The sequence below is a fragment of the Cladophialophora carrionii genome (assembly GCF_000365165.1).
Source record: "Cladophialophora carrionii CBS 160.54 unplaced genomic scaffold supercont1.1, whole genome shotgun sequence".
NCBI classification, from domain to species: domain Eukaryota; kingdom Fungi; phylum Ascomycota; class Eurotiomycetes; order Chaetothyriales; family Herpotrichiellaceae; genus Cladophialophora; species Cladophialophora carrionii.
In genome coordinates, this window is record NW_008481816.1 from 3,648,815 (window position 1) to 3,675,795 (window position 26,981).

At 54.8% G+C, this 26,981-nt stretch overlaps 9 protein-coding genes across 9 annotated transcripts; 3 read left to right on the forward strand and 6 right to left on the reverse strand.

The window, feature by feature from the left end:
* Positions 1–914: 914 nt before the first annotated feature.
* Positions 915–2,081, reverse strand: G647_01297 (uncharacterized protein; the record flags this gene model as incomplete). Its single annotated transcript, XM_008724697.1, has 5 exons — positions 915–1,097; positions 1,150–1,259; positions 1,313–1,371; positions 1,491–1,727; positions 1,858–2,081. The coding sequence occupies 5 exons, from the start codon at positions 2,079–2,081 to the stop codon at positions 915–917; spliced, it is 813 nt and encodes a 270-aa protein (XP_008722919.1).
* A 1,208-nt stretch (positions 2,082–3,289) lies between these two features.
* On the forward strand, positions 3,290–4,345 carry G647_01298 (uncharacterized protein; the record flags this gene model as incomplete). Its single annotated transcript, XM_008724698.1, has 1 exon — positions 3,290–4,345. The coding sequence occupies one exon, from the start codon at positions 3,290–3,292 to the stop codon at positions 4,343–4,345; it is 1,056 nt and encodes a 351-aa protein (XP_008722920.1).
* A 1,471-nt stretch (positions 4,346–5,816) lies between these two features.
* Positions 5,817–7,207, forward strand: G647_01299 (uncharacterized protein; the record flags this gene model as incomplete). Its single annotated transcript, XM_008724699.1, has 2 exons — positions 5,817–6,523; positions 6,649–7,207. The coding sequence occupies 2 exons, from the start codon at positions 5,817–5,819 to the stop codon at positions 7,205–7,207; spliced, it is 1,266 nt and encodes a 421-aa protein (XP_008722921.1).
* A 581-nt stretch (positions 7,208–7,788) lies between these two features.
* G647_01300 (uncharacterized protein) lies at positions 7,789–9,990 on the reverse strand (the record flags this gene model as incomplete). Its single annotated transcript, XM_008724700.1, has 3 exons — positions 7,789–8,742; positions 9,096–9,834; positions 9,893–9,990. 3 exons carry the CDS (start codon positions 9,988–9,990, stop codon positions 7,789–7,791), a joined length of 1,791 nt encoding a protein of 596 aa, XP_008722922.1.
* A 659-nt stretch (positions 9,991–10,649) lies between these two features.
* Positions 10,650–13,502, reverse strand: G647_01301 (trehalose-phosphatase; the record flags this gene model as incomplete). Its single annotated transcript, XM_008724701.1, has 2 exons — positions 10,650–10,690; positions 10,739–13,502. The coding sequence occupies 2 exons, from the start codon at positions 13,500–13,502 to the stop codon at positions 10,650–10,652; spliced, it is 2,805 nt and encodes a 934-aa protein (XP_008722923.1).
* A 1,047-nt stretch (positions 13,503–14,549) lies between these two features.
* Positions 14,550–15,764, forward strand: G647_01302 (uncharacterized protein; the record flags this gene model as incomplete). Its single annotated transcript, XM_008724702.1, has 1 exon — positions 14,550–15,764. One exon carries the CDS (start codon positions 14,550–14,552, stop codon positions 15,762–15,764), a length of 1,215 nt encoding a protein of 404 aa, XP_008722924.1.
* A 970-nt stretch (positions 15,765–16,734) lies between these two features.
* On the reverse strand, positions 16,735–17,631 carry G647_01303 (uncharacterized protein; the record flags this gene model as incomplete). Its single annotated transcript, XM_008724703.1, has 1 exon — positions 16,735–17,631. One exon carries the CDS (start codon positions 17,629–17,631, stop codon positions 16,735–16,737), a length of 897 nt encoding a protein of 298 aa, XP_008722925.1.
* A 2,431-nt stretch (positions 17,632–20,062) lies between these two features.
* On the reverse strand, positions 20,063–21,991 carry G647_01304 (uncharacterized protein; the record flags this gene model as incomplete). The annotated part of the gene is made up of 2 exons (XM_008724704.1): positions 20,063–20,433; positions 20,602–21,991. The coding sequence occupies 2 exons, from the start codon at positions 21,989–21,991 to the stop codon at positions 20,063–20,065; spliced, it is 1,761 nt and encodes a 586-aa protein (XP_008722926.1).
* A 1,078-nt stretch (positions 21,992–23,069) lies between these two features.
* G647_01305 (uncharacterized protein) lies at positions 23,070–26,145 on the reverse strand (the record flags this gene model as incomplete). Its single annotated transcript, XM_008724705.1, has 2 exons — positions 23,070–25,913; positions 25,975–26,145. 2 exons carry the CDS (start codon positions 26,143–26,145, stop codon positions 23,070–23,072), a joined length of 3,015 nt encoding a protein of 1,004 aa, XP_008722927.1.
* Positions 26,146–26,981: the final 836 nt, after the last annotated feature.

Genomic DNA, 26,981 nt, shown 5'->3' on the forward strand with positions numbered 1-26,981 from the left:
TCGATCTGGATCAACTCAAGACGCCGAATGCATTGACCCTTGTGGCAGGCACATGTCGTCACCCATCCGAAAGCATGCCTGATCCGAAGCCCAGGAACCGGATGCGCTTCGGCTGCAGATCGTTCTCTCCAGCTGGACTTCACGTCTCGTCACCCTGAGCGGCCTTTCATTCCTTTTGTGGCAAGTGCTCGAGTGGTGCTTCCGATGTCCGTGCTAACAGCCCTACTGATCAAGTCTGATGCAGTGCTGCTACGACGGCGATCGGTTTACCGTTTCGGCGACCGCGACGGTTCAGTTGTTCGTCGCGGTCCCGTATCCTATGTAGCGGACAGGACTCGTCATCGTGATTATCGCTATAGGAGTGCACCCGTCTCTTATAGCGTGTACACAGTCCATATTCAGTCAGGGAGGCGCGATGCTGATAGTGAGCGCGTAAACTTGTGCCTCGCAGTTGCGGAGCCCGAATACGGACGGGTAGAAGCCAGCATCCAGGCACCTGCAACTCGACGATTCCATAATTGCGCCAGATTTGAGGCGGCGTGGTGCAGACCGGCTGTGGGTTGGAACGGACCACATTGGACATGTTGAAGGCTGCCGGAGCTCCGGATCAGACTGGCCTTTGGCTCAAGTATCGCATGTATGCATGAATGCATCCAAGCACTTTCGTTCGGCTTCAGCGACTTGAATGCTGTGTTCCGGTTCATGCAATGCCGTGACTGTTTCCTATGCTTCTATCCATGCGTGCAGACTGCAGACCTTTCCCACCCTTAAAGCAGTACCATGTCATATCACCCTGAAGAACTCCTCAGTCCAGCATTCCAGCCGCCCACTAAGAGTACAGGGTATCATCAGTTCGCTATCGGAATCTGCGGATCATATCGTGTTGAGCCATGCCTCTGTTCAGGTGCAGGCATTCACTGTCCATTCTGTGCACCCCCAACCATTTTCCTCAACTCATATTCGCGAGTGAAGTTGGTCTTGAGGTTGTTTAGGTCTTGAACCAAGTCACGGGAGCTGGCGAGCACGGCTTCCTTCGGAGTGATCTCGCCATCGGTCTGGACTCGGAGCTCGAAGTTCGCAAAGAGGGGGTGAGGGATCTAGTCGATCTGTCAGATGTGGAACAAGAACTCAGATGGTCACATGACCTACGCGATAGGCTGCAAAGGTGACGTGGCTGTTCTTCAGGAGTTTGTCACGGAGCAGGTTGGCCAGGGTGTGGTCCTCCTTGTTGAATGTGAAGATTGTGGTGTTGGGAGTACCTTGGAAAGAACATTCAGTATGCTGTAGACGGGGGCCGATTCAAGCCACTCACGAGTATCGATCTTCTCTTCGATCTTCTTCTCGCCATCTGCAAGGAGGAAAGATTCGGTACTACACAATCGAGGTCAACCATTGTCACCCGTACCGCAAGACTGAACGCAAGAAAAGCGAAGTAGCTAGCAGCTGCTTGTGCAGAATATCTTTCTAATCCTCCTCATGTAATGGCGCACCTGTCAAGTATGTTGATCGCAGCATGGTCAATTCCATTTGCCCAACAGTGGAGTCGGACGCCTTTCTGATTGGCAGGGAAGTTTCTCCAGGCTTTACCATCGGCAGGAAGACCACCACGGCCGCGGTCGAGAGGAGAAGCGCGAGGTGGTGATGGAGGTGGCCCAGGATCCGCAGTGCCAGTGTTCTCGATATCCACGATGTCCTTTGCGGCGAGCTTGCTGCTGGTATCCTCATTGCTGGCAAGTGTTAAATTGGGTTGAAGGCTCCATTGGCGGACAGATGCAGTCCCAGATCCAGGTCTGGCCCCAGAGATAATCTAGAGCCCAGATTCCAGAAATGGCGCAGGCCATGGAGAGTGCGACTTACGCAGTTGGTAGATTTGCGCCGTTGGCGTCGGCCCCGGAATTGTCACTTGCAGCCAGTTTGTTCTTCGGCTGCTCGGACCAGAATTGTTGTTCGGCTTGGACAAGTTCAACAGGCGAGATTCGTCGCCCCGGAAGATTGAAAGCAACCTTGTGAGGTGAGGGTGATTGTCCGTGGTCGGTCGTCTCTTCCAGACCCATGACCTGGCGCGCTGGAGTCTCCGACATGATGAATGACAATTTTTGTCACAAGGATGGTGTACAGCGCTGGGTATGGCAGCTGGAGGGTCGATCAAGATAGGTCGGCGGACCGAAGTGAAGGCGCAGGTGGAATTTGTAGTCCTGTGAAGACAATGCCAAGGCTTTGGTCCTTTGATGCAGGCAGTTGTCTAGACGATGCTTCATGGCAGCCAGAACGTCATCCGCAGGTGAAGGTGAACCGTTGTGTCTTTCCAGCCGGATTCGGGACCGTGAGCGCTTTCGCAGGTGGTTCGACCGCTACCAGGCGTGTCTCCCCTAGAGGACTCATTCTTCCTTGAACCCAATGCCCTCTTGCTTCTTCTTGCCGCCAGTCGTTTGAATACAGTAATAACAAGTAACCAAAAGCCCTACATACCGGTCTGGAGCATTGGACATCTTGCCAAAGCTGTGCGGAAAAAAATAACCAAAATGCAAAGGAGATGTCGAGTAAATGAAGTTTGCGGAAGAAGCAAGGTGGCAGGTGGTTCAGATTCGTCCCAAAGCAAGAGTATGGGCGACACGAGGCAATGGTAAGTTCGCAGAAGAACACCAGAAGACGACGACCAGATGATGAATCGGAGCTCAGGCAAGATGGAAGGCAGTAACGACGCCGTGGCTTCACTCCCGAAAAGGCGTGTTGATCCAAAAAGATTCGAATGAATGAATGAACAGAGCGGACAAACAAGAGAAATTTGCCAAGTTCAGCTTCGGCCAACAACAAGCGAGTCTCGCTTGATCACTTCCCTCTGGGCTAATTACCGCTCGCCCACCTTACAACTACTTGTAATTACCCCACGCGCGGTCGAACCCAGACGAACAGATACGCCGCGGAAATATGCAGGGACGACACCAAACACGTAGATCGGCTGAGGCATTATTCCAACCCCCCTACGATGCCCACCACGCACTCGTATCGCAAAGCCAGTAAAGCGGTTCCGTCTACGCGCCCTCGGGCCTGGAGAATGCCCCATTCGCAGGCAGCCAGGCAAGATCCATGTCTAACAGGCGCTAGCTTCCGCCTGGAGCTCGCCTTGGGAGGTCTCTTTGTAAATGCGTTGCGCTCCCTCTCACGCCGAGTGCGATTCTCCAATATCTAAGGTCCAGAAAGTGTAGATACTCGTCCTGCTGGCACGCTGAAGCCTTGATCCATCGCGGACTTGTCACAAAAGGCTTTCTACTTTTCCCGTCGCGCCGTGATGTCTTCTTTCCAGGACGCCTATCCCTGGACCACGCCAAATGTCCCCGTCGTGGTCTCTGCGCCGATGCTGAAAATCGCACTCGGTCGCCTTGCGATATCCGTCTCTTCTGCAGGCGGTATAGGCTTTCTTGCCGGCGGCTTCGACCTCTCGCAGCTGTCAGACAATCTCGCTGAAGCGGCTGAGTACGCGAAATCAACTCATACACCCCTTCATGACGGCCAGCTGCCCATTGGCGTCGGCTTCCTAAGCTGGGGCGCCTCCCTCGACCTGGCGCTCGAAGCACTGCGAAAGCATCCCGTCGCAGCAGTATGGTTCTTCGCGCCGCTCCATCTGTCTGACCTGCTCGACTGGGCTAAAGCGATCCGCCAGATGAGCAACAACATGACGAAAATCTGGGTACAGGTCGGTACCGTGGCGGAGGCCGTGGAGGTTGCCAAGACCACGAAACCAGACGTGCTAGTTGTCCAGGGGGGCGACTCGGGTGGCCATGGTTTGCGTGAGAGGGCGAGTCTGATGACGCTTTTGCCGGAAGTGCGGGACGCTTTCGAGGGGGAAGGAATTGAGGGTATCCCAATTGTAGCAGCTGGTGGCATTATTGATGGCAGAGGCGCTGCTGCTGCGCTGACCCTGGGGGCGGATGCAATTTGTTTGGGGACGAGACTTCTTGCAAGCGATGAAGCGGAAATCGCGAAAGGGTATCAGGACGAAGTGCTCAGGGTAACCGATGGAGGTGTCAGTACCGTTGCGAGTACGATTTACGATAAAGTTAGAGGAATCAACGACTGGCCACAGACGTATGTGGGCAGAGGGGTGGTGAACAGGACCTTTCTGGATGCGGTGCATGGGATGGGTGAAGAGGAGAATATCGCCTTGTACAAAGAAGCCATGAAATTGGGAGATTCGGCTTGGGGACCAGAGGGCAGGATGTGTACCTACGCCGGGACCGGAATTGGGCTGGTGAAGGAAGTAATGTCTGCTCGAGACATAGTAAGAGGGGTACAGCGGGAGGCAGTCAGAGTGTTGCAGAAGTCCGCTGTAAAGTACAAGTCGTAACCAGGCACCTTGCCCTGATTACTCGTGTGGATGACTCAGGGTCTGGGGTCCAGCCATGATACAGTACATGCTGAACATGTCTAATCTTTTTGTGGACGGGGAGACTGTCATGCCTCCAGCCAGCTTCAATGCCAAGCTCTCTTCCTCGCAGGCCAAAACGCGAGATGTCACCGGTCCTCGTCGTCCTGCGTTCTGTCACGACGCTACAGGAGCAGGTCCCTCTCCTCCAGGTATTAGCTGGTCGCATGTAGTGTTAGCTGGACTGCTCAATGTACGTCGCGGTTCGGGTGATGAAGCCACCGGCCAATGGGACATTCGGCACACGTAAAGCAGCTTTGCCAGGGAGCGATGGAAGGGTCGACCTACCATGCAGATATTGTTCCCGTTCAATAGAATCTTGGGCAGTCTTGTTTGCGCTCCAGTATAGTCACTACCTCGAGTTAGTCTCACGACGCATCAACAATAGGCGTGCGCGGGAGTGAAGCCAGAGCACAGACTTACAACTCAATCACATCTTCGAGGACCATGTCTATCCAGAGAGAGACATTGACGTTAGCATTCTAGTCGCACTCATCACATGGACGAGGCCGAGACGGAACAGCTCGTTTTCGAATGTTCAGGCATGTGAAGGAGGAGACGACATAAGGGGCTAACATACTGACGTAGTCATCAAAGCCAATTAATGTGCCAGCGAACTCTGCACATCCTCAAGTAAGCAAGGGTCAACCACTGGGTACGGGAAGATATGCAGCAGGAACCAGTCAGGACGATGCCAGAGACGAATAGATCCACGGGAAGGGTCGAAGCGACACAATTAATTCCACCGCGAGCAACTCGCGGAAGCCGTACCTTTATCACCCTTCATGATGATCCATATCCTTGAGCCGACACATTTGTCGATCAGTTCTGCGGAAATATGGTTAGCGACGGGTGCGGCTTCTCTAGGAATGCTTCGTGTTGAAAGCGGAATATACCTAGTGGCAGAAGTTGGGATGCCATGGCTGGTGCTTTCGACGTCAGCATACGGGAGACGGGAAGGAGTATGACCGTCCGTTGAGATGCGCACTTCGATCGGGTTCTTCAACTAAGCTGGTGGAAGATTGGAGATTGTAATAGTCCTATATGTTAGATCGAAATGCAGCAAAGATCAGGCAATCACTACTCAAATCACAATGCAATCGATGTCGAGGCTGAAGAGCCTTGCCGCCAATGCCAAGCCGGTGAAATATGCCACCGTTGCCGGCCTCCCGGGAGAGTGCCAAGGACAGTGCACGTGAAGTGCTACTGACGTCAAGATCATGTGACGCCATTTTCCCAAGTCCTACAGTACCTCGTAGCGCATCCTCGAAGACTGTTCATCTCCCGTTCTTCGGTGCAGAGTATATCCCTTGGTTCTGCCAGGAGTACGGCGTATTCATCCCATGTGACAGCCATCCACGCGAATCTAAAAGTCATATACTGGCGCTCCCCGATGCAGTCCATCTGGTCAATCTTGTGGTTATGGACAACCCTCGCCGCTGCGCTCCCTGCGAAATTCCCAACCACCATCAACGGTAACGAGATTTCGCAATCGCTCTTTGAATCCCTCGAAGAACTCGCTCGCATCGTCGACATATCCTACTGCGTCGGCACCAGTGGCATTCGCAGACCCTTCAAATGCCTGTCCCGGTGTAGCGATTTTGAGGGTTTCGAACTCATCACCGCCTGGAATACGGGCCCACTGCTGTCGGATTCGTCGGGGTACATTGCGTTGAGCCATGCGCCATTTGAGAAGAGAGTCATTGTTGCATTCCGGGGGACATATTCCATCGCCAATACGATTGCCGATCTGAGCACGAATCCGGCGGAATATGCGCCCTTCCCTGCCGATAGTAACAACGACAGTGTCTGTACGAGTGTTGCAGGGGCCGATGACGAGCCGGCTGGGGGCGGTGGCTACCAGAATATCAAAGAACCGCTACTGCCGCAATTGCTCCAGCAACAACCGAACAAGGAGAAGAGGACCGTACTTGAGCCGCCCGAATGTCCCAACTGCACAGTCCACTCCGGTTTCATGACCTCCTGGCGCAATACACGCTGTATAGTCGTCCCGCACGTGGAAAAGGCACTGCGAGACAATCCTGGCTATAAACTGGTCTTGGTAGGCCATTCGCTCGGCGGAGCCGTGGCAGCCCTAGCGTAAGTCACCCTTAGCAGAAGAAAGAGCGAGTGTTGTGTTCACGTTCCCCCTCCCCCGATTTCTCCCTCATCGATATCTGCGATATCTGCACACACCGGGCACATGAACTGACTCGAATTCACAGGTCACTTGAAATGCAAGCTCGGGGCTGGGATCCCCACGTAACCACCTTCGGCGAACCGCGCATAGGCAATCTAGCCCTCAATCGATTCATCGACAAGCGCTTCAACTTGGACTCTACAAACCCGGAAACACTGAAGTATAGGAGAGTAACGCACGTCGACGACCCAGTGCCCCTGTTGCCCCTCGAGGAATGGGGCTACAGGATGCACGCGGGCGAGATTTTCATCTCGAAACCTTCTCTCCCACCGGGGCGGGCAGACGTCAAGCATTGCGCGGGCGACGAAGATCCCTCATGCATTAATGACGCCCCTAGTGCTGCCACCAGCCATGTCCTCGACTCCAATGGCACTGACGACACCGACCAGGGCGCCCACGCGGGCATCCAACAAATGTGGGAACTCGGCCGGCGATATAAGCTCTGGGAGCTTTTCTTCGCGCATAGGGACTATTTCTGGAGGCTGGGCCTCTGTGTGCCTGGCGGTGATCCTTGGGATTGGAGCCGTGGGAAATACAACGTCACTGGAAGGGAATTTGAGGATCCATCACCGGACGACTTATAATTCTACGTGTGATGAGTGACGATATTGATTGACGATTGACGATTGATGATTTAGTCGACTTGCCCTGATTGGATGACCCTTCCATGGAAGTTTGAGTTGCGATGCCTTGTTTTTGCAAGCGGGAGGCAAAATGGGGCCAATCTACATATAACCGCATTGGACTCGTGACCAACAAGCGTTGTGCTGGATGTATGGCGCACAGGATTCGAACTGTATATAGTTGTAGGACTCATGGCAGTAAGGCGCGCCGTGGACGCCGCATCGAGCTGCACTAGCTGTACATGATATCTAATGAAACATACAGATGCAAAAGAGCTCGTATATCCAGCTCCTTATCCAGCTCCTTACCCAGCTCCTTACCCAGCTCCTTACCCTGGACTTGATTAACACGAAGGGCTGGCCTCTATTGGCAGGGACTGAGATGATGCCTTTTTCGTGTTCAGGGTATTTTCGGACCGTATCGAGTAGTACAGCACGAGTATTGGGTCAGTCGACGTGAAGCCATGCACATGTTCCCGCTGTGCACACTTTAGAGACCAGCATATTCACATTTTGGCCATCTCTTATGTATCTATATGTTCTCACAGCTGAGTCCCGCCCTCATCACCATCGGAATGGCCATCGGCTTGGCTGTCACAATCGTCCGCGTCGTCATGTTCATCTTCTTCGTCTTCGTCGTCAAACTTTTCAAAGTCGTCATCGGTAGCGGAAGCCTCTCCGTCTTGGTCGGCACCTTCGTCCTCTGCGTGATCACTAGTAGAGATAGATTCTTCATGGTCCGCTGCTGCCGATGCCGCCTCAGCACCCATATCCGTTGCTGCCAAAGCATCGGCCTTCCGCTTCCCAGGCATCTCGCCGAGGCGGCCTTCTCGTCCTTCGACAATCTGCGTTGCCGCGTCGGCATCCACGTCCTCGACCCCCTCCCTCTTTGGCGGTGGTGTGAACCACGGAATCTTGCCCCTGAGAAAGTCGTTCAGTACCATCTTTGCGACCCCGTCAACGTCTGGTTCTCCGCCTTTCAGCAATCTGCCACCCTTCCGGGCCAATATGCTGAGAAATTCCATCGCATCGTCGTTATAATCCGCGGCTTTGAGCTCGTACGTCCGCTCGATGTGCTTCGTCTGTGTCCGTCGCAAGACGGCCTCGACGTATTGGGCCGGATGCTCTACATTCTCCACGCGCACGACGCCCCTGAGCAGGATATCTTGTTCGCTGTCGCCCTGGCTGGGCGGCACCACTCCCGGGCAATCGATTAGGTAGATCCTCTTCATGAGCGTGATGTATTGCCAGACTTTTGTCTCGCCGGGAATAGGCGCCACAGTACAGACACGCTTCTTGCGGAGGGTGTTGATGATGCTGGATTTTCCCGTGTTGGGGTACCCGATGAACCCGACGGAGATCTGTTTCCTCGAAGCATGGAGCGTCGAGAATTGGCGGAGCAAGGTGATCAGCGAGCCTTTGCCGAATGAATTGGTCATCGAAGCATGGAATGCTAGGGTGGGATATTCCTTCGAAAGGAGCCGGACCCACTGGGCCTGGTTGCTAACAGTCAGTCTATGGTGGTCTGAAAAAGTGTATGAGACATTACTAAGAGAAATGCTATGGGTGATAAACAGCAGACCTCAACTCAAACGAAACACGCGTTGCACTCTCTGACGAATGCTTCCAAGACGGATGCAAGTGTCGGGAACCGTCCCCCGAGGGAGAGGGCGAGCGCAGCTTGATGTACCAAAGCTGTAACAGGCTGCTTTCACGGAGAAAGGTACGCACGGGAGTGCGTGAAAGGGGCCTTGACTTAGCGATGGAGGGGCAGACGTCGGCGTGGCAAACATCGGAACACAACGAAAAGGAGAAAGAGAAGAAGGGAAAGAGAGACGACAAAACTTACCGCAATGCTTGTCGGCACCAGATCGCACTTGTTGAGCACGAACACCAGGTGCTTGTGCGGCACCTCTTCTCGGATGTACTTCTCGACACTTCGACATCTCGTGCCCTCGGGATCTCTTGCATCCAGAACGTGGATGATCACGTCGGACGAGTCAATGACTTTGTATAGCTCGTTCCAGATGCGCTTGCTCTGGCCTTTTGAGAAGATCGGCTCGCGGGCCGTGGTGAGCTCACCATCTTCCTGCCCTTGCATTTGTTCGGCGGTTTGTCCGCTCAGGAGCTTGTTCTCTTCCAGTCTTTCAAGGTAATCGTCGTGCATTTTGACAGACTCGCCCGCCAGGTCGGCCACTGAAGCGGCACTCAACTTCACCCTCTTGCGCTGCGACTTCGGGCCGAAAGTGTCGGCAAAGGGAGCAGACTCGACGGCTATTTTGGCCTGGTGCTGCTTGATCCCGTTCTTGGTATGCTCCGCGTCCCGAATCAAACTCATTGGCAATTTATTGGTCTTCAGTAGGACCTGATATGGATCTGCCGCTCTCTCGGCTACAGCCTGTCGAAACGAGTCCAGAGCGTCTTGTGATATAACCCTCGTATTGCCAAACCACTTCCGATTCGGCTCGACTCGTGCTTTGGGGAGTTCGCGGGATTGGTAAGAGGCGGCTTTTGTGATTTTCCCTTCGGCATTTCGCTGCGCTTTGCCGTCTTTGAGCATGTTCAAAGTCTTCAGCTTTTTGGCATTGCTATACCGGTGAGTTAGCTTTCCACCCGGTTGCACGGCATCAGCCAAGTCAAGCGCACCGATAGAAATTCTCGCCTTTGACCTTTACGTTGGCCATGCCGTCAGTTGAAACACCCTGCCGCTCACGGCGGGCTGCTTCTTTCTTTCGTGCGCCCATTTTGGAATTTCGCAGGTCTCGATATGGAAAGTACCCTGCTATTTCACAAACTGGCGTCAAAACGCAGGAACGATGGCAGCTCAAGGTTGTGAAATTCAAAGATGTAGAAATTTTGAGATGAACGGTAGAACATCGGAAGAGAGTCTCGAGCCTGCGTGTCTGCTTGGCAGTCGAGGAACTTTACATAAGCTGGCGAGGCTGCGAGGCTGCGAGGCTGCGACGCCCGCTTCTTCGCTTCCTAGTGTGGGCTTGTGAAGCCATTGTGTGTACGGACCCTGACCGATACAGCGACCATGGCAACATATTCACCGTTAGCGAGCGACTGAAGAGCGGTCTTTAGGAGCTTCAGCCAGGCAGCAACATCGATGGTGTCCAGGCGGTAAAAGTAAATAGAGCAAGGTTTTTGCACTCCAAACCAAGTCTTGATTGGAAACGTTCGCAGCAGCAGGTGCTCAGCTTCAAAATAGCTTCGAGTCTATCGATGCCCATGGCGGGAACCTCTATCGCTTGTGCAGTCTAATACAGGGTATCTGTGGTGGCATTGATCTCTACGCATGCCTTCGTCAACTCATCAACCGTCCCTGGAAGCTCGTCCGCTTCATCAGTAATGGATACCAGCTTCATGCCCAACTCTCCGAACGACGTTCGCGGGGATCGTGCTACGTTCCTCGTGCGAGTTTCTCAAGAATTGACAAAACACCTAGAGTTGTTAGTTGCAGATCTTACACGAGACGAGCTTGTAACTTACCAGTCACACCTTGGGTCAACGTAGCCGATGCTTCGGTGCTTCTGGCACCCAAAGTCACGGTGATGACATCACGGATCTTGCCTGCCTTCTCCAACTTGTGCGCCCAGTTGAAGACATATTCATCCTCCCTCGAATCTCCAATGACCATGAGGTAATCTGGAAACTCGACGCCGTTTTCCTGCGCCTGCTTTTCCAAATTCTCGGCGACCAACTGAGCGGCTGCTCCCTTGTTGACATCGATTTCCGAGATGCAAAGGCCATCGTCGACAGGGATGGCGTTTACGTTCTGGCCGCGACAGGCATCGTTGATGTGATTGGCGCACTCGCCGGCTTGTTTAAAAGCTCCCGATGTATCCTCTGCATCCGAGTAATCGAAGATGATCGAGGCGTGCCGCATTTCGATTCGACTTCCTTCCACTCTCTCCACATAGTACTGTAGAATGCTCCGCACCCCTTTCTTCCACTTCTCAACATGGGCAGTGTCAACGAGCTCCTGCCACTCATCCGTACCAGGGTCTCTCACGAAGGCACCATTCTCAGCGATCAAACCAAGGCCGCTAACTTGACTGAAGAGTCTTTCCATTTCCTCCGGCATTCTTGAGCTCATCACATAAACGATGTTCTTCTTGTCTTCGATAAGGTCATTCAGAACGTCGATCGACCTCTTCGGAGTGGTCAATATGATGTCGGTTGGCGAGCCCCAAGATGCCAGAGTACCTTCGTAGTCCAGAATGATAAGGCGTCTCTTAGCCTTCTGATATTTCGATTTTGTGGCGGACACCGACAATCGGGGAACCGCCGTGGAGTCACGGACCCTGTGTTCCTTCCATGCATGCTCCAGGTCGTTGAGGTATTGCTCGTACCATCGCACCGCGTTCTGTTCGATAACAACATCGTACATTGCCTTCCATCGCCTCTCGCGCTCTTCGGGAGACATGTCAAGAGCATGCTTGATGGCGTCGGCACATTTGCTGTAGTGCCATGGGTTGACCAAGATAGCGTTGTGTCCGAAAACGGTGGCCGAGCCAGTGAACTCACTCAGAATCAACGGACCATTCTTGTTCTCCGACAGCTTGCCATCCTGACATACGATCCACTCATGGCTGGTCAAGTTCATGCCTTCGCGCAGACTAGTGATCATAAGACACTCCGCTACCGTGAGCAATGCCATGTACTGAGCGAAGTCAATGTCCTGCTTCAGGAACACGAGGGGCTGATGAGCCAGAGTCGAGTGAGTGGAATTGACACGCGTGACAATGTCGGCCACAGTGGCACTGAGTTCGGGGTCCTCAGCAGACGACGTGGCAATCTGGATGAGCACAACCTGATCTCTGTACTCGGGATACTTGTTGAGGAAGAGCTCGTAAGACAATATCTTCTGACGAACTCCGCGAATCGTGTCCAGTTTGTCTCGCGCGACGATGATTCTCTTGCCGCGGTACTTTTCGGTGATGGTCTGTACCCACTCCTTGACCTCGTCCGCCTGACGTTGATGATCGATAGCCTTCGGATCAATGCCAATCGGGCAAGTGTCTACGTGTACAAACCTGCCGTCCTCAAGGATGACGCCATGTTTGGTGGCTTCGACGTTGAGTAGACGGCTGCAGGTTTGGAGGAAATGATGGCCATATTCATCGTTCTGGAACCCAATCATGTTGGCACCCAGCATACCCTGCAGCAGCTCGGTGCGCACCGCAAGACATCGGAAGATCTCGGATGAAGGGAAAGCCGTATGCAAAAAGAAGCCAATTTCAGCTTCTGGCAGCTTCTGTCGCAGTAAGCCGGGCAGCAGCATAAGGTGGTAGTCGTGGATCCAGATCTTGTCACCCTTCTTCCAATTCTTCGCGATGCGCTCGGCGAAAGCCTCATTGACCTTGACGTAAAATACCCACGAGTGGTCTTCGTACGCCTTGCTCTTTGGGTGGTCGGGAATCTGATAGTGGACCACCGGCCAGAGGATGGTCTTGCAGTAGTGCTCGTAATGGCCATTCAAATCGCTGTCGCTGGCGTACACGGTCAGACAATCATAGTCATTCTCCAACTTCTCTGCAATGTTCTCTTTCATATGATCGTCTAGGGCATCAACCGGACAACCAAGGGTTCCGACCCAAGTCTTCTCATCGCAGATGCCGGCGTCTACTGCGGCGTCAATGGCATTGTATAGACCGCCATTTCCCAGTGGCGCTCTCTCAACTTCGTAGTTGTAGTTCGAAAAGCGCCGTTCGTGGCTGACAGTTCTTGTCCGCTGTCGGCGGTGATGCCTATTGGAAGAATTGTATGCAATCTGAATAGCCTTCTCTTTGAGCTCCTTAAGCTCTTTGACACCGCCGGCTGCGTGCTTCAGGATCGAGCTGGGTGGAGGCGACTTGGCTCTTGAGGGAGGTTGATTCCAGCCAAACGTCTTCCCCCAGCCAGGTGAGTGAAGGTCGTGTCGAGAGATGGTTCGTATAGGAGCGCCTGCGCCTGGCCTGACGTTTGGAAGTCTGAGGCTGATCTTGCGGTCAATATGAGGTCGAAAGATCCTCTCATGGTCGGTGGTGCTGCCTGGAGTCGGAGGGATGGGACCTGGTGTCTGGGCGGGAATCCCCGTAATGCCTGCGCTCGGTGTGAAGAGGCTGACTGGCGCCGCCTCGTGCAAGCTCGTTGTCTGAGAGACTGCCGACTGCGGGCGCTCAAGTTCCGGAGACAGTGGCCTGGAACTGGAGCCAGGGGCGTCGAAGTTGACGGTGTAGGGAAGGAATAGGGATGCCACGAAGATGGTCATTGTCGCGTTCAATGATGCAAGTTCGCGTCGAAGATAGAAGAGGTAGAAAGGGACAGCAACGTCCTAGTCCGCAGACTTCTGGTGCTCAATCACCTCACTCTGAATGGCAGTCGAGCTGGAAAGTAAAGTCACTTTGACGTAGGAGTGGATCGGACTGAAATAGTTGCACTGGGTCAGGGAGCGCAGGCCGTCACCGTCAGCAGGTGAAGGTACAGGCACCGTTTGCGGTGCCAGAAGAGACTGCGTCCTGCGTACTTGGGAACAGAAGGTTGTAGTAACAGGAAAGAAGGAGTGAATAAGAATAAGAGCATGGCAAGTAGTGGGTGGAACGAGCGTGGTAGGGCAAGGGCGAGAGAGTGAGTCGTTCGAAGCTATGATGCGTGGGCGCTGTGGATTTTTACACATGCTAAGGTGATACAGGCCCACGAGGCCCTATTTGGTAGCCGCCTGCATGGTTGGGTGACGGTGGGTATGGAACTAAGTCCCGTCACTGCCAACATCCAACTTCCGGCATCACGATCAAACTTCGAGGAGTGCGGTTGGTATCGTGGTTGCTGGCAGGAAGCCGCGTCCGCTTTTTCCCAGCTTTGGGAGTGACGTGACCGCTGTGGGGCATTGCAGGGGGTCAGGCTCCTGCGTAGCGCCACGGTCGGAGCAATCCGTTAGGCTCTGGATGCCACCTGCTCGGAGCTCGTCGCAGCTCAAAGGCGCCCGGAACTTCGGCCCAGGACGAGTCCTGGCCTGTAAAACTGTCTCTAGGCCGCCCGCAAGAGGGTAAGCGCACCCGTATCTCCCTTCTTTAACTGGCTCCGGTCTGGCTTCCACAGCCCAAGACGCAAACTCTCTTCCAACCACGCCCTTGAAGGTTCTCGTCAATTCTTCGGGAACTCCCACCACCAACCATATCGCTGTCGCCGTGTCCGGTGGTGCCTAGTGAGGTTTTCTGGGCATCTTGCCTTGTGGTGTTGGTGAGACTTTGCTGCAGTGGCGATGCAGCTAAATACCCATCATTGTTACCTTTCTCTTTTCTGAGCTCAGTCTCCTACCATGCCCCTCTATCTCACTGCGTCCCACTCGTCGCGGGTAAATAAGCCGGCCAGGAGACCCGCAGAGACTGGACGTCGCCATTCTTCGTCACCCTTCGCGAATCTTCCGCGCAGCAAACCGACGGGTCAGCGGACAAAGTCACTTGCTGATGCTGTTGGCGACGACCCAGATGCTTGGGAGGATGGTGAGGACAGATTGACACCAAGCGGCAGAGTCCTCTCGACCATCACCGTCGAATCCGCCAAAGATGTCCTGAGTGCCATGCAGTATGCTCGTGCATCTATGTTTGCGCTGCTCCCAGAGCGAGCGGGTATGAACAGCGTGCGCGTTGCCGAGGTGCTCAACTTCCAGCGGAATATGCCACCTATCGTGTCGTTAGCGCATGTGCACGCTCTGATGGCTGCTTCGTCCAAGACCGAGCGAGATATGGCTGCGCTGCAAGCCACCGGTAAGATTCGAAAGATCAAAATCACTGGTCGAGGCAACGATGTCAGCGGCCTCAGTGAGGTCGTCATCAGCATGGAGGAGTTACAAGCCTTGCTTGACCGAAGCGATGTTGCACCAACTGTCCGCGCTGATTTCTGCAATTTGCTCCGCGCTCAGCCTCGAGCCACGGGCATTCCACCCCAAGCACTGCCAACGTCTCATGTGACTGCACTGACTCGAAGTGGTTTTCTTGTGTCCTCGTCGCTGACCGGCTCTCGGAATGTCTCTTTGGCTGGTTCATCTCTTGTGTCCATGCCCAAAATCTCCCGTGCTGCCTCAGGCTCAACAGATGCGATTGGTGGGGAGTCGGCATTCGAGAACCTGGGTGGTGTGGGTACGGCACGGCGATCAGGCTCCTCCATCCACCAGACGCAAGGCTTGCAAGCAAACGAGTTGGTGCTCTCCGTGCCCAATATCGGGCCATACCTGAGGCTGCTAGCTGCTGCGCGGGCACATTTACTTGAGCTACTTGGCAAATCGAAATACAAGGAGGCTCCGCTCTATCTGCTGCGCGAACGATGGGACGGGGCTGTTGATTCCGACAATCGCGTTTCTACAGCCAAACGAATCAGGGGAGAGTTTTCCGGCGTCATGCCGGCGAAGACCAAGAAATGGAAGGACTTGTATGGCCTGAACTTCGACTGGGCTCTGGAAGAGTGTCTGGGTGCAGGACTAATCGAGCTATTCGAGACTCGTAGCGTCGGTCTCGGCGTACGAGCACTGACCTGATACACCGAGTGGCCTCCATCAAACAGCCTCCCGGGGAATATCCTCTTGCAACCACCCGCATTTCACATATAGTGGCCACCTGGCTTACTGACGAAGGGTGGGATAAGGCGACAATTTGGCCCAATCGAGGACGTACTACGGAGCAGACATCAACAGACTGTCCTCTCTAGTTCGTGATTTGGTGAGAACTTGGAGCTCGGTGCAACGAAATCCGGTTCACGAGCCACCTTCAGAGACGCGAGCAACGTGACCGTCTCTGAATGCTCTATTCCTGCGACGTATGGCCGACTTGGCGGTACCTAAGCATCTTCTACGGACAATTCCTCCACGGTAACCCAACGCCAAGAAGTGCTGGGTGGCTTGTGTTCCACATGCAAGGCAAACAGGCATACACACTCGTCTCGAGGTGCCACAGGCACAGGAGCGCTATTCGGTCACACCCTCTTCCCCTTGAGAGGCAATCAACGGAGGCCGATGCTTGCATTGCTTCCTGGCTTGGCCTTTTTCTCATGCACTCATGCCGTCGAGCTACTCCCCGGCGAGCGGTGTTGCGTCCTCACTTCAGACGACTTGGAGATTGGGAGAACAAGGAGGGCAGTGCGATACCACGCCCACAGCGCAAGAAACCAGACACTCGGTCTATCTGATCATCCACCAACAAGCCTCCGCCTTTTCTCCTAAGGGAAATTGAACGCTTTCCTGATATATCAGTAGAAGGCTAGCAGGGCCAATGTTGCGAAATAACGAACAATCATGCCGCATCGGAAAGAGCCGCTGCACAGTTCCGACAACTGCTCCTTCGCTTGACGATGCGTAAGGTTTAAAAATGTAATTTATCCTTCGTAATAAGTTTTGTACCAGAACCCTCGCACAGATGTATTGATACAATCCCTCGAACGAAGGACCCCCTGGTCCAGCCGACCCAGTCAGTCGAATCTCGATGTCGTGGCCTTTCTGTTTCCCACCCAGCTCACAACTTGCCACCACTCAACCGCTCTGCAATCTTCTTCATGCGCTCTTGATCCTTCCTCGCGCGCTCCGTGACATCGCCGGGCAACATAGTTCCACCGCGTCCATCGTCGGCGGACCGATCCCTACCCCGTGCGATCATCGTCTCCACTGTATCTGGCTTGCCCTCCTTATCCCAGATCGATCTGCTCGAGTCAAACGCCTGGTCGATCGCAGACGCGAGTTGTTCCTTCGTGGTGATGAAGTTCCGCGCATTCATGTAGAGCGTATGCAGGTTGTCGAGGCGGTCCTCGTGTTTTGCGGCGAGCGTAGCTCGGTGAGCGGCGAGACGTGAGTTGTAGATTTCCTGCTCCTCTTCCGGCGTCAATTGATGCAGCTTCTGCGGGCGCATGGCGCTGGGGATGGAGACGTTCGTGAGGCGTGCGTCTTCGCGTTCCGCTTGAGATAGGAGTCTAGCACGGTCGAGCTGTTTGGCCGCACTCCGGGCCGCGATGGTGTTGTCGATTGATGTTTTTCGAGCGTGGAGCTCAGTCAGACTGGAGCGGAGATGCGTTTTCCGCAGCTCGGCCATACGTCGTTTATATTTTCCCGTCTCTGTGAGTTGGTCTTCGGGCGGGACGTTCTTGGGCAGGGGATCGCGCGTGACGTTGTCGAGATATCCCTGGCTGGGTTTGTCTGGGCGGCGGGCGGGGAAGAGTTCCCGTGGCAGGGGCAGGATGCCCTTTGCTCGTGGCTTGCTGTCACGAACTGGTTGCAGCGGCTGCGGCACATCGATGTAGGCGGGAGACTCGGGTGGAATGTACAGTCGGGAGGAGGATGTGCTGAACGGTCGGTATGGGGATGGTTGAAGGAGCCGGAGGCGGCAGGACCGACATATTGAGTTTGAAAGAGATTCCATCGAGTTCACCGTGAAGCGGTGGTGACTATTTCTCACACCCGATTCCCCGAATGAACTCAGCTGTCGCTCTCGAGTGATGGCCACGCGAACTCATATGGAGCAGCTCCAATATGAAAGTTCGATATCGACAAGAAGGGAATAGTCTCATGCTCAAGAAAGGCAACTATGCCGCGGCTTCGCACCCCTTTGGAGCTATCACGTGACTTTGTCCCTGTTCGATCATTTGTACGTCAACCAGCAACATATTGAATTACTCCGTATTCCAACTTGATTCCGTCTTCGCTTACTACGAGTACAGGTCATACCTCTGGCCGCACGTATCTTGGGTGTACACCCATCCTATTGCCTTAGCCCAAGCCTTGTCTCGAGCTCAACCGACCTCGCCAGGCTGCCTCCGCGTTGAGATCTATGTTGTGCCGCATGGGGTGAATGACAATCGAAGGGAGGGTGCGCAACTCGTATCTCCGATGCCAATTCTCGCTCGTTTCTGTGCAGCCTTCGGCCACCTGCTGCGAGGTGCAGGAGACCAAAAGTCTTCGAGCTGTTCTTCACCGCGTTGCCTCTATGCTTCAGGCACGTTTCTTAGAGTCAGCCCCCACTTTCAGGCGGTGGACGATGCTGCGGCCCTCAATGCCTCAAGCCCCAATGAGGCCTTAGTGGACAGTCCTGCCCCTGCAGTGATCATCAGCCCTACGAACTCCGCCAACACGAGGCACGCATTACTGTGTTCTACCGCTGCACGCTTCTCCCTCTCTTCTTTCCTCTGTTTTGCTGCGCCCTGTCAGCCCTTGCGCCCAAGGTGGCCTTGTCCCTGTGCTGTAACACAACCATGCGTGTCTCCCACAGTAGAAGCGTCCCTGTTCCCATCGGCTACGGACTCATCCTCCGAACTCTGCCCTTGATTCGCCCAGGTGGGTTCTCGCATGTACTGTGGTCAGCTTTGGCATCCTGCAGCATGCCCACCTGGCAGCTACGGTTCGTTGCGGAGACACGAAGACAAAAAGGCCGCTCATCCTAGCTAGCACACCCTTTCGTCAAGCCGCCTTTTCTGCCTACTGCCCTCTATCTCGAGGCGCTGTCAAGCTGGAAATGCTGGCATTGACCGCGGTTTTCCACTGGGCAATGCTACGCGTCAGCCGCACACATAAATACAAGGTGAGAAGGAAGTTTGTCTCACAACGTTCCTTGATCTCTCCTCCCCGCCAGCCTCTCGCACAGCTTAGACACTGTAAAACAAGGCAGATCTACACAGACGTCGGTATCAGAGGCAGTCACACCGTCGTCCCTACGCGGCACCGCAAAAGACATATAATATCGCGATAACATTTCAGAACCATGGCATCCGCATTCTTCGCTCGCCGATCCGTCACCTCCATCGACTCGACGACTGCCACGACCCCAAGCCACCTCAAATCGACGACGACGACGACGACGACGACGACGGCGACGACCTCTTCATCGTCATCATCACAATATGCCGCATCCACCACATCAACCACATCAACCCGTTTATCGACCGGTTCCACCAAAAGAAACATCGCGAGCTCGAGTGGACGAATGCCCGAAACGGATTCCCTGTCGAGTTCCATGAGCAACAGTTACGGGTCATTTATGCGTTCCATGTATGCAAGGGGACTATGACGGAGGTTGACATGTCCCAAGCTTGCCCAGGAGGGAAGAACATGGTGGTACCCGATTCAGCAGGTAGCAGTTCAGCCACGCCTCTCTTCTATGTATCGATTTGCCTTTCCGTGTGGGTAACAGTGCCAAGAGGGCAATGATTTGTACGAGGACAATAGGTGCGAGGTACCAGGTCCTACAGTGGTGTATCTCTGATCAGTCCAAATATGTACTGTACTGGAACGTCACCTCTTCCGGGGCGAGCGGCTCCCTTATTCATCTACTGTAATTAATGCTCAGTTGTTCATTTCAGATTCTGCCATTGTCAGGTCAAGCTTATACCTTGTCGCTTCCAACTCTTTTCTTTCATCATCCCTCCCACGCCATGAGGTTTCGCTCGTTTCCCAGCGCTTTCTCTTTCTTCTCTTCCACCCTCCACCTTCGACAAGCGATCGGGCGGCCTCGCACATCCTGATGGACCAAGTTCCTTTTCTAGCACATTAGACACATACCGCTACACTCGACTTGGATACAGCAGATACTCAGGCAGTCGTTCTGCCATATGTAATGTAGTCATATCCAATCATATGCAAACACATGTAAATGCCGGCCTACGAGACCACAACCCATTCATCCAGTCATCCTTTCACTCCACATCACATCCCCTTCAAAACCATCACCACTCGCTACCACGGCACGAAAGCACATCCCTTTCAAAGCTATCATCACTCACTACAGTACCACGGCACGAAAGCACGAATCGGAAATGACACCCGCCGGTAAAGCCCCTTCGTACCGTGTAAGCTCCTCTCTACAACTTCGCCTTCACCTTCGCCTTCGCCCGGCTCGCCTCTTGCTCCTCCTCCTCTTCCCGAAACTCCGCCTTCGCCCGCTCCTTGAGTACCCGCCGTAGGATCTTCCCGCTCACGCTCTTGGGCACGGCGTCGACGAACTTGACGCCGCCGCGCAACTTCTTGTGGTTCGCGACCTTGGCGTTCATCCACGCCATGATCTCCGCCGCGTCGGTCGGCTTCACGGCGGAGAGGCCGCCTTTGCGCACAATGTACGCGCGGGGGACTTCGGTGCCGAGGGCTTGGCTGTCGACGCCTACGACGGCGACGTCGTCGACCAGCGGGTGCGAGGCTAGATAGCCTTCTAGTTCGGCGGGGGGGACTTGGAAGCCTAAATAAGGCGGGGAAAAGACAAGATTGCGTCAGTAAATTTCAGGTTGGGAAAGGTATGTGCCTTTTGGTAATACTTCCCCAGCACGCCAGCCAGCCAGGCAGCCAGCCAGGGGGGCCAAAGTTGGCTGTATCGAATGTGTGCCACGACTCACGACTCATGACTCACCTTTATATTTGATCAACTCTTTGACCCGGTCCGTGATGGTCAAGTTCCCGCGCTTGTCTAGGAACCCGACGTCACCGGTCCGGAACCAGCCGTCCTCAAGACACTCGGCCGTGGCGCTGGGGTTGTTGTGGTATCCGCTGAAGACGTTCGGCCCACGGACGTACAGCTCGCCGATCTCGCCGCGGGGCAGTTCCTTCCTGCCGTCGCTCTCTTCACCTGACCCTGGGACGGCACAGAACTTTGCTTCCAGATTCGGCACCATGACGCCGGTGGTGCCGATTGCGGAGCGCCACTCCTCCCATTTCTGCATGAAGATGGTGGGCGCCGTCTCGGACAGGCCGTAGCCCTGCTTGACTTTGACGCCCTTGCGCGCGTACAGGCCCTCGACGAGTTCGCGCGTCAGCGGCGCGGCGCCCGAGTTCGTCATCCGCAGGCTCGAGAGGTCGTATTTCTCGACCACGGGGTGTTTGCACAGCAGCAGCACGATCGGCGGCACGATGTAGCTGAAGGTGATTTTGTGGTCCTGCACGATGGAGCACCACCGTTCGAGGTCGAAGCGCGCCATCACCATCGTGTGCGCGCCCGAGTAGATCGGGGAGAGAACGAGGCAATTCAGCCCGTAGATGTGGAAGAAGGGCAGACACGCGAGGATCTTGTCCCCGGTGCCGGGTGCGGGGAGGGGGATGTCGCTGTTCGGCGGCGTGCTGGTGCCGTTCCACGTCAGCCAGCCCTCCGCGCTGTGGGTCTGCTCAATGTTGCTCGTCATGTTGAAGTGCGTGAGGCGGACGCCCTTGGGCCGCCCCGTCGTGCCGGACGAGTAGACCAGGAACGCGAGGTCCGTCTTAGGATCGAGCTTGGGGATGCGGAACCGCTGCGTCCCGTCCAGATTGCGGATTGACGTCCAGTGTTTGATTTTGATGCTCGCGTCCTTTTGCTTCTCGCCCAGGAGGAAGATGTTCGATTCAGGTATGCCTGCTTCGCGGGCGGCTTTGCGCGCCGTGTCCAGGACGGAAAAGTGCGTGCACAGGGCCTTTGCGCCCGAGTCTTTTAGCTGGTATACCAGTTCCGGGACGGTGTAGCCTGGGTTGGCGGGCGAGACGACTGCCCCAGCCCATAGCGTGCCCAGGACGACGGGCGGGACATCAATGTCGTTGGGAACAAATAGCCCTAGGACATCGCCTTTGCGAAACTCATACACCGCTTTGAGGCCCTTGGCAAAGTCGACGGACGACTGCCGCAATTGGGCGAATGTGTATTGGCGGCTGAGCGTATCGGCAGATTGGAATATAACATGGCTGTCGGGAAATTCTCTGTCCTTCCTGTTGAAGAGGAAGGACCAGATATCTGTGACGGGGAGTTCGACGTCCGGGAAATCCGACTTGATGGGCATGGTTGCTATGAGCCTTCGAGCAGCCTTTTTTGTGGGATTGGAAAGCAGACTTTGGGAGCTTCGTATGGTATTTGACGGGGAAGGACGCTCTGTTGCAGCCGTGTCTAGCAGAACTGGCGGTGTGGTGTTGACAGACCTTCAGCTGGCGAGACTCGATGGTTTTCTGCTTGCACTGCCCAGTGAGCTCGCCAACGTGAACGTCAATGTTGCGACTTCTGCCGAAAGCCGAGAGACGATACGGCCGAATGATGTTCAGGCGATCCGGGACGAGATATTGTCAAGATGGGCGGCAGCCGAAACCAAGTCGAGTCAAGTTAAGTTGAGTTGAGCTGTCTGGCACTCAAAGCGAAGACTGAACACACGACGTATTAAAGAGACCACAAGAGGCATCCGCTTGGCTCAATCCGGGGTACATCCGACCTGCCGTATGTTCTTCGTCCGGCGGAAGGACGCGTCGCTCGTACGAGTCCAGAGCACACGGCACAGAATGTATCGTCATGGCCGTCGCCTTCTCCGTCGCAGGCCAATCGCGCGGAAAAGATGCCGAGGTACGTGAAGGCCGACCAGTGGCGTGCGTTCGGCAATTGCGTGGCTATTACTGGATTGCACTGACAGGGCGAAAATCGGGGGTTGTCGCTGCGCGAGACTGGGCGCAGGTATTGACCAGGCTCACGTCTCCGGCATTTTTCTAGAATCACTGGGATCCCATATGTGCGCTGTAGGAATTGTGCTGCATCGGATTGTGCGTCTCGTTCGAGAGAAAAGAGCGTTGTACGGAGTACTTGAGTAATCCATTAGTGAGACCGTGAAATCTCCAGGTGAAGTGAAGGTGAGGGCGATGTGAACGTTGGGTCAGCGTCGCGTGTCGCGATCATCAGCAACTCAAGGAGAAGTGCAACGATGCAGAGACGTCTGAGCGCCAGGTCGGGAACCATGGCCGTCGGACAAGGGAATAATCTTCCTTTCTTAGCAAAGATATATACCATCAATATGTACTCATCGCAGGCAGCTTTCAGTCCCATGCCCCACAGTAGCCTGAACTCCATTCATGCCGTCCATGCCTCGGGTATACAAAACGTCATCCTCCAGAGATCAGCGTGTCCCCCCCATATCCAAGCAATTCGACAATAATATTGCCGATGGTGGACAGCGACCACAGCAGTATCACGCCAAGCCCAATCTTGCGGTCCATCTTCCAACCGTTCAGGGGCACAACGATCAACAGCCCAATCAGTGTGACCAGCAGCGTAACTCCGGATATCATCAGTGTCGTGCTCACTTCAATCTCGTACGGTTTGTATTTGATCGGCTTGTGGGGATGTTTGGCGTGCTTCTGTGTGGCCTTGTTGACGGTCATATACAGCCCACCGATGCCAATCCCGAGCAGGATGTTCAGCATCGGACCACCAAAGCATGCCGACAATGCCATGACGGGATAACCGAGTTTGGCGACGGTGATATCCGCCACCAGATCACCGCAAGAATTGCCCACGGCGAAAATGGTCAGTCCTAGGATGGCATCCGACATGCCCAAGATGACGCCGAAAGCCTTGAGCACTCCGACCACTTCGTTGGCAATTGTCGAGATCCAACCTATGGCCACGGCAAATCCCAAAAAGCACAACAGAGGCCGGTACTTGGGCTCTCGATCAGGACTTGTCAAGGACAAGAGTATGAGGAGTAACACCAGTGAGAACACCAACGAGCCTAAAACCATCTTCACATATAGTGTGGTATTGAGATTGTCATCCATGTTGGCCCAGGCGATGGTCACCACAAAGAAAGGTGCGGTGAATGCTTGCAGGAATACCAACCACCGGTTCCAATCTTTGGGCCCATTGACTTCATCCACGTCATGCTTGGGGCTCTTCACATAGTCTGACATCTGTCTCGATATTCCCGTCCCATGTGGATGAGGCGGGCCGTCAGAAGAGCCTGGCTTGGGAAGTGACCCCGGATCAGCCACGACATGGCTGTCTGATCTGCTACGGGGCCCGCCGCCCGGCGTCAAAAGCGCTGGGTCGGGATCTGGCAGTTTGTCCTCCTTTGGTTCCACAACAGGAAGTGTGATAGTGAGCAGAAATACACTGGGAGCAGTAACCAAGCCCAGGATTCGGTCAATGTGAGACTTCTCACGCCAGCCATAAAGAGTCGGGAAAAGTGACGCATAGATAACCTGAGGGGCTGGAAGATATCGATAGGGCCACCAGGCGAACCTCCGCAGGGGCTCGTCCTCTTCATCCGGGAGCAGTCCGAGATGCGCAGTAGACTCGGGTGACATACTGGGCGCAGGAAGGCTGATGCTAGGAGGCCGAGAGCCAACGGGGGTGAGAAGCATGGGAGAGTCCACGTAAGGGGGAAAGTCTTCGAGTCTCAACGCTCCTTTCGAATGGTCGGGGTGCGGTGTGTGCAAGATCGGGACTTGCAAGGTCGGGCCACTCCGTGGCGGTGACTTGCCGCTTCGAGAGCCAGACCGGTCCTCATCATGATAGTCTGGGCGGCGGAAGGTCGTCGCTGGTGGTGCCAGGAGATTGGCAGATCTGGGATTGACGGCATCTGGTTGCAGCGACCCAGTCTCCGGCGGCAAGCCTGAGGAAGAAAGAACGAGCTTTGGGGATGGTGGCCTCTGATTCAATGGCTCATTGAGTGTTTTCAGAATATTGGCACTCGGCCGGGTGTGTTTGGCGGCTGGGTGCGGCGACGACTCTTCGCTGGCGAGCGCGTTCTCGGAGCCTCTCTCTGGAAATCTGTCACTCAGGAAATCCGTATCGATGTGTAGGTGTGAGGCGTCGTTGACGGATACTGCTCGTGCGCGACGGGGACTCTCGCCTTCGACATTCAAATACTGAGAACTGACGAGCTCTGGCTGGGAGGCACCAGGAGGCGCAGTGGCCGGAATAGGAGTCAGGGTGGACGATGCGTCGTCGGAGTATCTTCGAAGACCAATAGGCTGGGCATTGGTCGCTTTCCTTTCCAACGAGGTCATGAGGGATCTGAACTCCAACGCGCCTATCAGACTCGGTCGAATCGGGGTCATTGTATTCCTTCGTTCGCCTCGAGTCGGTCGACTGACTCTCATCTTACTCTGTAACTCAGCCAGGTATCGATCTCGCGCTTCGTCGTCGTCGTCGTAGTCATGAACTTTCCATGCCGGTGTTCCAGGGGTCCGTATGGTCGGGAGAGTGTCGCTGGACTGACCGCGTAGGAGGCCTGTGCGCTCGCTGGCAGGGCGCGATTCCTCGTCCTCGTCGATTGGAGGGGCCTCCAATTCCTGCGTGTCTGGGATATGGTGATGCAACCGAGCTGCAGTCTCCGCAAGCCTCCTCTTCCGCCGCCGGGTCAGCCACCAATGCCAAACCACCACAAAGATCACGTAGAAAATGTAGTAGACGACCATGGTGATACACTCCCAGAGCCGCAAACTCCCGTCCGACAAGAATACCAGACTAAAGCTTGCGGCCACGGCGAAAAATCCAACATCTCGAATGAAGCTCTTCCTGGCGACCTGGAATGGTGCGACCAACGCCATACTGCCCGCAACGACGGCGGAGATGAAGCTGGCAGCGCCCACCAGTTCTCCCACCGCCAGACTACCACTGTTGCTGCGCATGGCTGCAAATGTGGAGAAGACATCGGGACTCCCATTGCCAAAAGCCAAGAATGTGACGCCTGTTAAGCTCTCGCTCATGCCCAGAATGTTTGCAATCGTGCTCAGATTGATGCAGAGGAAATCGGAGGCGGCGATGCCAATGGTGCTGAAGAGGAGACTGACCCATACCACCAGGATGAGGAAGGCGACGGGTTGGGCCTCGGACAGGCTGCAGTAATAGAGCCGGAGGTAGGAGATCAAGCCGGCTTCTTCGTCGGGGCAGTTTTCTTTGATAAAGGCGCACTTGTCCTCTGCATGATGAACGAGCCGACACTGAATAGGAATCGTTAGCTTTGCGCATAGCTAGATGTCCACCGGCAGATCAGCGTCGTACCTCGAGGTCGCGTGCTTCGAGGCTGCGCACGGCCAGTCTCTGCGCAGAATGACCGTGACTGTGACCGGAGTCTCGAACGAAGCTATAGCAAGCGAGGAGAGTGATGATGAAGGCTGTCAGGTAGAAGGCGCGGCCTTGCTGGCGCACTGGGCGCATTCCTCGTCGTGTCATGGCGGCCTTTGCGCGGATATCTCATACTGAGTGCCGGGGCGGATATGAATAGCAGGTCATCTGTTCAGTGGCGACAGAGTCCAACGCGCATGGGAAGGGCGAGGTCGGACAACGGCCATGAGCAATGGTGATATCCAAGATGCAGACAGGACGCAATCACCCAAGGGCTAGGGATAAATTCATCGAATGAAGGGGTCTCACTCCACTATGCAACAATGCAAGAAACAAGAGATGCTAAACTTGGTAAAGCAGCACTGAGATCACGGAAGGGTCTGGGGATGCTCGCCCCCGTGTCTCGTCATTGTGCATCACTTATGGTGATTTGTGCTGGGTGGCTTGCGACGAGCCAAATGCACAGCCACAGATCCGCGGGCATGGTGAACATTTAACCGTTGACTGGCAGCCTGTTTCCCTTCGTTTAGCGTCCAGTGAGGGCGGAATGTTGCAACGAGGGGATCTTGTTTCTTGCTTCTTGCTTTGGACCACCGTGCCGCCTCAGGGCTTCGTGCCATGTCGACCAGTTCGGCCTGAATTGAAATCCAACTCCTTACCGCAATGCTCGTGTTATGATATACTTTTTCCAACCATCTAACACGGCCCTTGACTCCATCCCCATCGTTGAACACGACTTCGACCATTGTAGGGCAAGCAAAATGCCAAGTGAGTTCGATCGAAGAGACTTGCAGCGATCCATCCATCCCGACAGGCGCCTCATGCCGAGGCTCGTGGTCGCTTCGGGATGGGAGCCGTTTTTTGATATTCCCGAACTCCTGGCCACCACGAAACTGCGTCGAATTTGATAACATCTTGCTTGAGAATCGAACAAGTGTCTTTGC